This window comes from Hyla sarda, chromosome 7 (genome assembly GCF_029499605.1).
Source record: "Hyla sarda isolate aHylSar1 chromosome 7, aHylSar1.hap1, whole genome shotgun sequence".
NCBI lineage: Eukaryota > Metazoa > Chordata > Amphibia > Anura > Hylidae > Hyla > Hyla sarda.
The window spans coordinates 59311380-59324258 of NC_079195.1; the positions used below are offsets into that span (position 1 = coordinate 59311380).

At 46.0% G+C, this 12879-nt stretch overlaps 1 protein-coding gene across 4 annotated transcripts in view; it reads left to right on the forward strand.

Annotated features, from left to right (window-relative positions):
* The first annotated feature begins 1521 nt into the window (after nt 1-1521).
* The window catches only part of LOC130281674 (alpha-2-macroglobulin-like), a 126397-nt gene continuing 115039 nt past the window's right edge, over nt 1522-12879 (forward strand). For 2 of the 4 annotated variants that reach the window (XM_056529139.1, XM_056529141.1), the window contains exon 1: nt 10072-10191. In XM_056529139.1, the coding sequence (XP_056385114.1) occupies nt 10109-10191 (83 nt within the window). In that variant the 5' untranslated portion in view covers nt 10072-10108. Of the gene's footprint in view, nt 1605-10071; nt 10192-12879 lie in introns of those variants that run through there. The other 2 variants (XM_056529143.1, XM_056529142.1) reach the window with 2 other exon arrangements.

Genomic DNA, 12879 nt, shown 5'->3' on the forward strand with positions numbered 1-12879 from the left:
TCTTTCAGGCACAGGAAGAATTAGAACAGAAACTGCTCAGACAAGAATATCATTGTCTGTACAGACTCCAAGAACATAAAAATTAAAAAATACATTTTTATACACAACCCCTTTAACAAGAACCCTATGATATCTATCCTTTAGTCAACTGCAAATCTGGTGAACTATCCAAAGATTAAGTCTAATTTTTACCAACTTCTCTATAAGTTCCTAATGTGTAACTGTATCGAAAGCAGTGCTGAAGTCCAGTTAAGCTATATATATATATATATATATATATCACCACCTTCATCAAGCACTTTTCTGACATAGTAAGGGTACGTTAACACTGCATCATTTTTATTACTACAAATGCCAAGTTAACTGGTCTGAGCGCTTACTCCGGCTGTTTTATCCTACCCTTTTAATTCATTATTTAAATCCATCTCCATTTCCTTAAACTTACAAGGAGATTTATCAAAACCTGTCCAGAGGAAAATCTGACTTCTTTTATTTTTGAAGAGGCCTCTGAAAAACGAAAGAAGCGATCTGATTGGTTGCTATGGGCAAATCAGCAACTTTTCCTCTGGCCAGGTTTTGATAAATCTCCCCCAAAGCAGTTAAAATGAATCAAATTGAAAGAAGTGAATAGATATATGATAAAGATGATTATGGCCCCTCAACCATGGAAATCCAAGAACAGAGTAGAACAAGAGACGCATGGGAATTTTTTGGACAAGGTCATTGAACTTTATGATAGGAGCCTGATGAGAAGGAAGGAAGAGAAGATAACACGTTATATATATATATATATATATATATATATATATATATACACATAAATGCTATCCCCTCCCATTGGCTTGCACTGTTGTTTTCCGCAACTGTCATGTCAGGAGTTAGTATTGTTACACAATCATCATTTTGTTACACAATCATCAATCTGTCGAGTTTATTTAATGTTCAGCTATGCAGGAGATAGTTTCCAACAGAGTTGACCTGACCTATTTCCTGCAGTCATACTTTATTATACACCATGGGGTTGAGATTCTCTATAGGGACATGACCCTACTGTCCAGCTGAAGACACAGCACGCAGCTGAGGACAAAACAATGATGCGTTTCTGCTGCTTCATCATCTTTTCAATGTGTCACAGTTTGATGCTACTGGAGCCATGTTGTCTTTTCTGCTCCTGTCTGGAATGCAGCTTAGGCCTAATTTATTAGACATTTGTTTGCTCAAAAGTATTAGGCATTGTCAAATTTCTCCTGTTGAAAACATTTCACAGTTTTAAAGAATGTAAACTTGGGACATGCAAAATGTTAGATCAGCTGGGGTCTAAGTATTCAGACCAGAACAAATCACTAGAACGTGTGGACAAAGCGGTGTGTGTCCCTGCACACTTTTGTACCCACTCTGGGACAGATTTATCAAGACCTGTGCAGAGGAAAAGCTGCCCAGTTGCCCATAGCAACCAATCAGATCGCTTCTTTCATTTTTAACAAGGCCTCTGCAAAATGAAAGAAGTAATCTGATTGGTTGCTATGGGCACCTGGGCAACTTTTCCTCTGGATTTTGATAAATCTCCCCCAATATGGTACATTTATCAGTGTTGTCTTTGGAAAGTGAGTTTTGAAGTAATTTTTTTTTGCTTTGGTTTTGATTATGTGCGACACATCGACACATTTATCATACTAGTTTATAGTTTGATAAGCAAAAAACTATAAATAACTTCAGAACACCATTTTGTATGTTTCCTCCTCTCCTTTGCAACTTTTTGTAAGACTTTTTAGGAGAGCTCTCCAAAGGCAGTTTTGTAAGCCAGGTCTGACCTGGCTTAGGTTTGCGACTTTACTTATATGTCCACTTCTCAACAAGTGGTTGAGGAGCTAACCCGGAGGGAGGCCATTTTGGATTTGGTATTCACAAATGGGGATTGGTATATGATGTAGGCGAAAGCTTGGGATCTACTGATCACCAGTCAGTGTGGTTTAATATAAGAACATAGGTTTTAGATTTTAGAAAAACAGACTTTTCAAAAATTAGATTAGTCATAAATGAGTCCCTATCAGACTGGAATAGATTACATGGAGTTCAGGAGAAATAGGACCACTTAAAAGACGCATTATTGAAGGCAACATAAAATTGCATTAGACTTGTCAGTAAAAGCAGAAAAAGGAAGCGACCACTGTGGTACTTAGCAAAAGTGTCCAAAACCGCAAAACCGCAAAAGTAGCAAAACCATTAACAGACTTATTTAACCAATCGAAAAATTGGAATCGGAAATCGGAAAATTGAAAATTAGCAAATGTCGTGCCCATTCACAAGAAAGGTAGTAGAGAGGAATCAAGCAACTATAGGCCAGTAAATCTGACATCAATAGTGGGGAAATTAATGGGAACCCTACTAAAGGATAGGATTCTGGAACTTCTAAAATCCCATGGTTTGCAAGATGAAAAACAATATGGATTTACTTCAGGGAGATCATGTCAAACAAATTTCACTGATTGACTTATCAATAAACTACAGTGATTGAGCTTGGACTCCCATATTGTTCAGTGGATTAGGCATTGGCTGAGTGACAGACAACAGAGGGTTGTAGTCAATGGAGAATATTCAGAGCAAGGTCTTGTTACCAGTGGGGACCTCAGGGATCTGTACTGGGACCAATTTTGTTTAATATCTTCATTAGTGATATTGCAAAAGTTCTCAATGGTAACGTATGTCTTTTTGCTCATGACACAACGATATGTAACAGGGTTGATGTTCCTGGAGGGATCCGCTAAATGGAAAAGGATTTAGGCCAACTAGAAGAATGGTCAGAACTCTGGCAACTGAAATTTTATGTGGACAAATGCAAAATAATGCACCTGGGGCGTAAAAACCCAAGGGCAGAATATAGAATATTTGACACAGCCCTGACCTCAGTATCTGAGGAAAGGGATTTAGGAGTGATCATTTCAGAAGACTTAACGGTAGGCATACAATGTAATAGAGCAGCAGGAAATGCTAGCAGAATGTTTGGATGTATAGGGAGAAGTATAAGTAGTAGAAAGAGTGGCGTGGCTTGACGCCATAGAAAATGGCCACATAGCCTGCTAGCTCCCAATCCCTGAGGCCATAAAATCTGCTATATTCAGCGGTGACCTGCCCCTGGTAGATGGGGAGGACCACCTGGCGATGCCCGTAGAAGCCCTCCTGCAGTCCTGCTCTCCTGGCAACATCACCCGGTTCCTGAGGCCCCCTCTAGCTCTCACCCCGGACTCACCGCCTGTTGCAGCAGACACTGCGCACCACCTGTGCTCCTGGTCTACCGGAGCCACGTAGGCCTGTGATCCTGCTTGCAGTGTCCCCGGACTCCCCTGCTGAACTGCCGGCTGCTCTCCTGCCTTGCCACCATATCGCCTCCTCTCCAGATCTCCGGGCCTGGGCCGGTGACACACTGCCGCCGCCATCTTTGCTGCCGTATCCTGCTCCCTCAAGGGACCCTGCTGCCTGCTCTGCGGCCCCTGGACTCTCACTGCACGAGCCTGTCCTGGCTCCCAGCTCCCTCTGCCTCCCCTCAGCCCCCTGTCCTTTTCCTCCCTGGGCAGCACCCAGGACCATCTTTAATTTTGATTGGACCCTGGGTAAGCAATTTTCTTGGCCCTCCCCCCCCCCCTGCCTCCGACCGACACACACTAACAGACATACACTTATGGGCACACACTGCAGATACACTTACAGACACACTCACCTGGCCGTCCATGGTTTCTTCTTTCCTGCGGCGGCCAGGACTGACGTGTGATGTTGCTGACGTCCTTCTGCACGGGTCTGCTGAGGATCGTCCCATCGGCGACGTCCCTTGTCAGTCCACCCCCCCCTCTCAAAAATAAATAAATAAATAAACAAAAATAAAAACACAGCCAACAACAACGTTTTTAAATTCCAGTATTTTTTTTTTTTTATATAACTTCACTGAAATGGCACAGGGGGATCAGAGGGGGACTGGGAATTTAAATAGCAAAGGGTGGATTGGGGGGGGGCTAAATTGTACAGGGGGCTCAGATTGGGAATTAAGGTGGCCACTCTGATCCCCATGTGCCATTTTAATTACCCCCCCCCCCGTGCCATTTCATTGTCACCCACCCCCCTGTGCCATCTGATCCCCCCTGTGCTGTATTCCACCACAATAGGTTAGGCAGCAGATGTTCCCCCACAATAGGTTAGGCGGCAGATGTTCCTCCACAATAGGTTAGGCGGCAGATGTTCTCCCCCATTAGTTAAGCAGATGTTCCCTCACATTAGGCGGCAGATGTTCCCCCAGAATAGGTTAGGCAGTGTCACGATTCGGCTTACAGGTAGTGGATCCACTGTGTCAGCGAGGGATTGGCGTGGACCGTGCTGGTGGACCGGTTCTAAGAGGCTACTGGTGTTCACCAGAGCCCGCCGCAAAGCAGGATGGTCTTGCTGCGGCAGTAGCAACCAGGTCGTATCCACTAGCAACGGCTCAACCTCGCTGACTGCTGAGAAGGCGTGGGACAGAAGGACTAGGCAGAGGCAAGGTCAGACATAGCAGAAGGTCGGGGCAGGCGGCAAGGTTCGTAGTCAATAAGGATAGCAGGAGATCAGGTAACACAGGCTTGGACAACACTAAATGCTTTCACTGGCACAAGGCAACAAGATCCGGCAAGGGAGTGCAGGGGAAGTGATGTGATATAGCCAGGGAGCAGGTGGAAGCCAATTAAGCTAATTGGGCCAGGCACCAATCATTGGTGCACTGGCCCTTTAAGTCTCAGGGAGCTGGCGCGCGCGCGCCCTAGAGAGCGGAGCCGCGCGCGCCAGCACATGACAGCCGGGGACCGGGACGGGTAAGTGACTTGGGATGCGATTCCGCTGTCAGGGAGCAGGTGGAAGCTAATTAGGCTAATTGGGCCAGGCACCAATCATTGGTGCACTGGCCCTTTAAATTTTAGAGAGCTGGCGCGCGCGCGCCCTAAGGAGCGGAGCCGCGCGTGCCAGGACATGACAGCCGGGGGTCGGGACAGGTAAGTGACTTGGAATGCGATTCACGAGCGGGCGCGTCCCGCTATGCGCATCGCATCCCCGCCGGCAATGTCAGTGCAGCGCTCCCGGTCAGCGGGTCTGATCGGGGCGCTGCAGAGAGAGGAACACCGCGAGCGCTCCGGGGAGGAGCAGGGACCCGGAGCGCTCGGTGTAACAATTGGACTGTGATGTGGGGATCTACTGACATATTGTGGGCATTGCCATCTGGTCTAATACCCCCTGATTTGTTGAGTTAATGTCATACTATGCTTATGGCTTATGTTACAACTGGTCACATGTTTTCTAGATTGCTCCTTTGGCGTGGCCTCAGAGGAGGGACTACCTTGTACTGGTGGTTCCCTTCTTGGTGAGTTCCTCTGTTCCCCCTTTGAGGCTATGACAATGGTTAGGATTGTGTTGGGATGTTTGTTCTCCCTCTTCCTAATCTTCTCTATGGCCTCCACTTTGACCTATGGGTCACTGGTTTGTTTTTGGATTTGTTCTCTTGTGGTTTGTCCCTTGATGTCTGTGTTTCCTTGTTCTTTGTCCGGTCCATTTGCTTGTTTCTCCTGTGTTTCTCTTCCTTTTTCTTTCCTCTTGTTCTCCAGGTTCAACAGGATTGGATGGTTGTCCCTTGGCCTTCCTTGGGTGCCCCTGTTCTTATCCATTTTGGATGGCTTCCTTGATGGTCTGAGTGAGTACTTTTCCTTACAGTTTTGTGTCCCCTCCTTCACCTTCTCATGGCTAAGTGTGTCTCCTTGAACAAAAGGCCTTAACTCCCCCATTAAAATGTGCCTTCTGCAGCGGGAGTTAGTATTACTGTGCGCTAATATTGTATATCTTCAGGAGACACACTTTGACCATTCGGGCTCTTCTTCACCATCTCTATCCCACATCCTTTATGGCTCCTTCTGATCGTAAGGTAGCGGGTGTGGCAATATTGGTTTCTCTATCCTGTCCTCTCCAGGTCTCCTTGTCCTAGGCGGATCCTTTGGGCCGCTATGTTATAGTTGAGGGTTCCTTGGGGGGTAAACAGCTTCTTCTTTGTAATCTGTATGCTCCTCTCAAATTCCTTTTCTGCGGCATGTCCTTGCGCAACTCCATAGGTACCCTTTCCTTTGCAACTATGGACCATCTCTTGGCTGTAGCTGGTCCCCCGTGCAGATGCATTTATCGTCCCTTTTCCAACGTTTTATTCGAGCCTCTACGATCTCTGGAGTATAAATCCTCCCACTGACCGCTCCTTCACTTTCTACTCTCACCCTCCTAAACTTCATACTCGCATAGACTATTTCTTTGGCAATCTTCCTATGGTCCGTATGCTCTCGAATGCCTCCTTAGAACCTATCTCGTGGTCTGACCACAGTCCGGTACTGGTTTCTTTCTCTCTTTTTGCTACCTTCTCTTGCCGTTGCCATTGGCATCTTAATGACTCTCTCCTTAAATCTCCGCCCTCCCAGGACTCGATTCAACATTGCTTAATGGAGTATTTTACTCTTAATGAAGGATCAGTAACTTCTCAGGCTACGCTTTGGGAAGCTCATAAATCTGAAGATCTGTAGATTGAAATGCAATGCCTTGGCTCGTTCCCAGGAGCTCCGGACGCGAATCTCTGATCTGTAATCTCTTTTACTATCCTCTCCTTCTCTTTCGGTGCTACGGAGGCTGGTAGCTGCTCGGTCCCAGCTGAGTGAGTTGGCCCTCCACAAGGTGGAGCGTCAGCTGCTCTATGCTAAATAGCATTTTTATGAGAAGGGCAATAAGGCCCACACTATGCTTGCTCGCCGCTTGAGGGACCTTGCGTCGGCTCAGTCTCCTTCTCTGAGGGACTCAGCTGGAAATCTACACTATCACCCTGACGAGATTTCCCGTCTTTTCCTGGATTACTATTCTAAACTCTACTCTTTACCCTCCCAATTACCCTTGGTCCAGATGGGTTTACCTACTTATACTATAAGACTTTTTCCTCTACCCTTCTCCATGGACGTGTTCCTCTCTTTTTAACTCGTTTCTGGGGGGGGGGGGGGGGGTCCCACAGTCCTTTTTTGCATTCACTGTCTTATCCCTAAGCCAGACAAGGACCCCCATGATTTCTCGAGCTATAGACCCATTGCCCTTCTTAACTCTGACCTAAAACTCTTTTCAAAGGTTTTGGCAACCCGCCATAGTTGTTTTCTCCCCTCCCATGGGCATAAAGACCAAGTTGGGTTTATTCCTTGTCACCAGGGAGGTGATAACACTAGACGGGTAGTGGGTCTCATAGATATGATTAATCGGTGGTCTGATCAGACCTTGGTGCTTGGTTTTGACGTTGAAAAGGCCTTTGATCGGGCTGGCCTTTCCTTTTCGCCATAACTGGTAACTGCGGGGCCTTTACTTTTCCGCTACTGCCTCCCTAAATCTCCCTCATGCTTCCTTCTTGACTTTCCCTATTTTTAATGGCACTAGGCAAGGATGTCCGTTATCCCCCTGATTTTTGCATTGTGCATTGAACCTCTTGCTGCCATGATCTGGGGGGATCCGAACATCTCTGGTGTATCCCTTCATGATAGGGAATTTAAAGGGATATTCCAGGAAAAAACTATTTTTTTTATATCAACTGGGTCCAGAAAGTTAAACAGATTTGTAAATTACTTCTATTAAAAAATCTTAATCCTTTCAATAATTATCAGCTGCTGAAATTGACTTGTTGTTTTCTGTCTGGCAACAGTGCTCTCTGCTGACATCTCTGCTTGTCTCGGGAACTGCACAGAGTAGAAGAGGTTTGCAATGGGGATTTGCTTCTAAACTGGGCGGTTCCCGAGACACGTGTCATCAAAGAGAGCACTTAGACAGAGAAGAACAACTCAACTTCAGAAGCTCATAAGTACTGAAAGGATGAAGATTTTTTTAATAGAAGTAATTTACAAATCTGTTTAACTTTCTGGAGCCAGTTGATATATAAAAAAAAAGTTTTTTCCTGGATAAACCCTTAAAGATCTGCTTGTTTACAGACGATGTTCTTCTCACTCTTACTAAACCCTCCCTTTCTCTCCCTAACCTATACCGGGTTCTTCACTCTTATGGGGTGGTGTCGGGATACAAGGTTAATCTCTCTAAGACTGAGGCACTACCTTTGAACCTTACACTGTCACTTTCTACTTTACTGCGATCTAATTACTCTTTTAAATTGTCTTCTTCGGCTGTTAAATATTTGTGAGTGCTTTTGTCACCTAGCTATTCCTCTCTTTACTCTACTAACTTTCCCTCTCTTTTTCGTGACTTCCGGGCACTTATGGAAAAGTGGCGTCTCAGTGTATTTCTATTTCCGGTCCTATTGCTGTGGTTAAAATGACTATTTTGCCCAAACTACTATATTTTTTAGAGACCTTGCCAGTTAGGGTTCTGTTGTCTGCTCTCCATTCCTTTCAATCCACAATTTTTCGCTTCATACTAAGAGACATCGGCTCCCGATGTCGGTTATGTTAGCTAGTCGATCGATGGGTGGATTGGGTGTTCCTAATGTTATCAAGTATTAAGTATTACTGGGCGGCCCACTAGGCTGGATTTGGGCTTGAGGTGAATTGCTGCTGTAATACACCCACAATTGCACTTTCTCTCTCACTCTCCCTTCCCTATCAGTGCTTCTAGGCTGGATTTGGGCTTGAGGTGAGTTGCTGCTGTAAAAATGCTTTTCTGTGCAACACACAGTGCTCTCTGTCCCTCTCTCTCTCTGCAATAGAACGCTGATGTGAGTGGCCTCAAGATGGCTGACGATTATATAGGGCTGTGACATCACAGGGGTGGCTGGCTGCTGATAGTCTGCATGCTGCATGTGAATCAGGGTAATCCCGCCTACCCTTGTTCCCGCCTTCCCATCATTCGTTGCCCCATGTCCTGACATGTGGAGCCGCCTTCTTAGATGCCCTGGAGCCTGGACCGCACTAAATGGAGTTTAATGAAGCGATTTGTGCAATCGAATCGTGGCGATATTTGCATTTGTTGCGAAGCGAATTTTTCCTCAAATTTGTAACTAATTCGGATTCATCAGATTCGATTCTCTGTTGTGCAGTTTGATCCTTCTTATTGATAATTACTCAATGCTCTTCAAAAAAAAAAAGGGAATAGACAGGTAGTATTATTTCTCAGACAATGCAGGGTTTGGTTGTAGTCTGATACCATGGAGATACACAGGCTTAGATTTATTAATCTGTCAGAGGCAAAAAGTGGAATGATTTGACCATAACAACCAATCACAGTTCAGCTTTTATTTTCCTAGAGCTTGTTAAAATATGAAAGCTGAGCTGTGATTGAGTGTTATGGGCAAATGACTCCTGTTTTTGTTCCTGACAGATTGATAAATCCAGGCCATAGTTTCTCATGGAACCTGAAGACACAAAATAGCAACATTTTTCAATGAAGATCTTCACATGTTTTTTGTTTTTTTAACTGATGGAGCCATATAAATCCCAGAAACATAGAGGTAGATTAACTAATCCTACCTAATACTTAGACAGTATAAACTTAGACTAGATAGTTGTAATATGCACCAGATTTATTATAGGGGCCCCAGCTGTTTGATAAAATTTGTTTGGTTATCTGACTCCAAAATTGTGCCCAAATTTTTGACACCAGATGGTGCATTCAAATCATGCCCCTATATCATTAAGCCCCACCTACTTCTTACCCTGTCCCCTTGTCATGGGAGGCACAAAAGTGTCCAAGTGAACTTCAGTCTGTGTTGGTTTCCAGTAGTTTGGAAATACTGAGCTATTCTCCCTTAGAAGCATTGCTCGTAGGGGTAATATTTCCTTCCTAGATAAAACAATGTACAGTAGCGCTTTTGTATGGATGTGCAGGGGATGTGCCTACTGCTGCCGTATGATACGTATGGACTCCTGATTCCCATACCCTATTAGCTCTCCAGTATTATAAACAATATAGTTGGCGCTATAGGACTTTTAATCTATAGTGATTGATCCAGAAAATGTACTCTTATTATACAGCATATCTTACTATAATGTTGTTTCTGCACCTGAACAATCCGATCTGTTCCCGAATGTAGTTTCCAATTGATGTACAGTCAGTTCTTACTGAAGAGGTGCTCTGAGAAGTCCCGGGGAGAATGGGAGACTGCCCTGGCCGGTGGCGCTCGTGGTGCTGCCTGATGGTATTTGGCAGCCTGCAGTCAAGTCACGACGGATGCCGGTAAGCCCCGAAATTCCTGCCGACACATTTAGGAAATTAATGCTTTTTCCTTTGTCTGGGATAGAATATAGTTTATACGCCACCAGCGAGGGCAGTCTCCCGTTACCCCCGGGACTTCTCAGATCACCTCTTCAGTAAGAAGCGCCAACTATATTGTTTATATTTCCTTCCTGTTGTTCTGGACAGAACTAAGTATGAAAGCACACATGTCCCCATGTCTCAGTTCATCAGAAGTTAGGACATTTTAATGAGACAATCCCTGATAAAGTGTAATACCTTTGTTCCACAACTCTATTGGGCAAGCTGTAGATTTTGCAATGAAATTTCAGGCTATTTCTGTAAATTTCCGCAACAAACATGGCTACAAATCCCTGGTTTCCACACCACATTCGAACTTAAGTGGAGATTTAGCCCAAAGCAGATCACTTATTTGATTTTTCAGAGGACTTTTAGCCCTTTCACAACCCTACAAATTTAGAGTTCTGGCTCCCGTTTTCCTTCTCCTCACTTTCTAAGACCCATAAGTTTTTATTTTTCCACTGACAAAGTTGTATTAGGGCTTATTTTGTGAAGGACAAGTTGACGTTTTTTTTTTTTTTTTATTGCACCCTTTATGTAATCATATAATGTTTTATGAAGCCAGAAACATATTCTATGTAGGGCAAAATTGAAAGAAATATGGAATTGCGCAATTTTGTGGGGCATTAATTTATTAGTTGTTCACCTTATGGTAGAACTGGCATGCTAACTTTTTTCTATGGGTCAGTACAATTCCAATTATATCAAACTTGAAAAATTTATGTTTTGTTTCATGGTTAAAAAAAATAAAAAACTTGAAAAAAATTAAAGTGGTTAAGATTTTTGGCTATATTGCATCTTCTTTTAATGTTCATTGTCACACCGAGCGCTCCAGTCTTCACCTCCGGACTGGAGCGCCCGCTGCCTTTGTCCTCTGCTCCGGGGCCTCGGTGTCTCCCAGTCAGACGTACTGATCGGGAGTGCTGGGTCTCACAGTGGCAGGGACGCGGCTAGCGTGGCGGCTGGTCCCCACTCACGCGTCGCGTCCCTGTTCGACTTACCTGCTCCCCGCGCGGCGCTCTGCTCTCCTGGATCCCGGCACGCGTGGCCCCACTCTCTAGGGTGCGCGCGCCGGCTTCAGTAAATTTAAAGGGCCAGCGCACCGGTAATTGGTGCGCTTGTTCCTCACCTCCCACTGGCCTTTCTCAATAAAAGGCACCTGCCCCATCCTGCCCTTGCTGGATCTTTGTGCCTAGTGCCTTTGAGAAAGCGTTCCCTACTGTGATATTGCCTTGCCAGTTGCCGAACCCATTGCTACCGTATACTCGCCTGTGAACCCTTGCTGCCTGCCCTGACCTCTGCTACGTCCGACTATGCTCTTGCCTGCTCCCTGTGTACCACGCTATATCAGCTGCCAGAGAGGTCAAGTTGTTACTGGGGGATACGACCTGGTAGTTACCGCCGCAGCAAGTCCATCCCGCCTTGCGGCGGGCTCTGGTGAAAACCAGTAACTGCTTAGAACCGGTCCTCCAGTACAACCCGTGCCATCACCTCTCTGGTCCGGAGGATCCACTACCTATCCTGCCGGTACGTGACAGTAAGATCTGGCCATGGATCCCGCTGATGTTCCCCTGCCAAGTCTAGCGGACCTCACCTCCATTGTGGCCCAGCAAGGTCAGCAGCTGGCCCAGTTGACCGCCATGATGCAACAGCTCCTGCCTGCTCAGCAACAGTCTGCACCACCGCCTGCACCTGCTGCATTACCTCCGCCCGCAGTTACCACTGGAGCCAGAATCCGTTTGTCTATACCAGACAAATACGACGGAGATCCTAAACTATGCCGAGCATTCCTGTCTCAGTGCTCTCTAAATCTCGAGCTACTCTCAGTCCAGTTTCCGTCTGAGCGAGCCAAGGTAGCCTTCATCCTCAGTCTGCTCTCCGGGAGGGCCCTGGCCTGGGCTACACCGCTCTGGGACCGCGCTGATCCAGCCACCGCTTCTGTCCAGAGTTTTTGTCAGGAGTTTCGTAGTGTTTTTGAGCAACCTGCCCGGGTTACCTCCGCAGAGACTGCTTTTCTAAACCTGTCCCAAGGAAATTCTACCGTGGGTAACTATGCCGTCCAGTTCCGCACCCTTGCTTCCGAGCTGAACTGGAATAATGAAGCTCTTTGTGCCACCTTTAAGAAGGGACTTAATTGTGACATTAATTGTGACCTCCTCTTGCTAGCCACCAGGATTGACAAACGTTTCTCTGAGAGACAAGAGGAACTCCATCTTGAAAAGGAAAAAGCTCGTTCCAAACGCTGCCCTCGTCTGACTCCAGTGTTCCAGCGTCCACCTCTACCTGTCTCTGGGTCTTCCGCTGTGGAGGCCATGCAGGTGGACCGGTCTCGCCTGACCCCTCAAGAACGAAGTCGCCGTAGAGACTTCCTTAAGGACTGTCCTCTTCATCCTCCACGTTCAGGAAATGCTCGCACCTAGTGGATGTGGGAGAGGCATTACTAGGTGTGGATTCTTCCTCTCCACGCCTCATTATATCCGTGCAGTTGTTCCTTTCGGCCAAGTCCTTCTTCTCTGCTGCTGCTTTCTTGGATTCCGGCTCTGCCGGCAACTTCATCCACGCCTCCTTGGTCGACAAGTATCAAATTCCTATACCCGTCTGCCCAAGCCG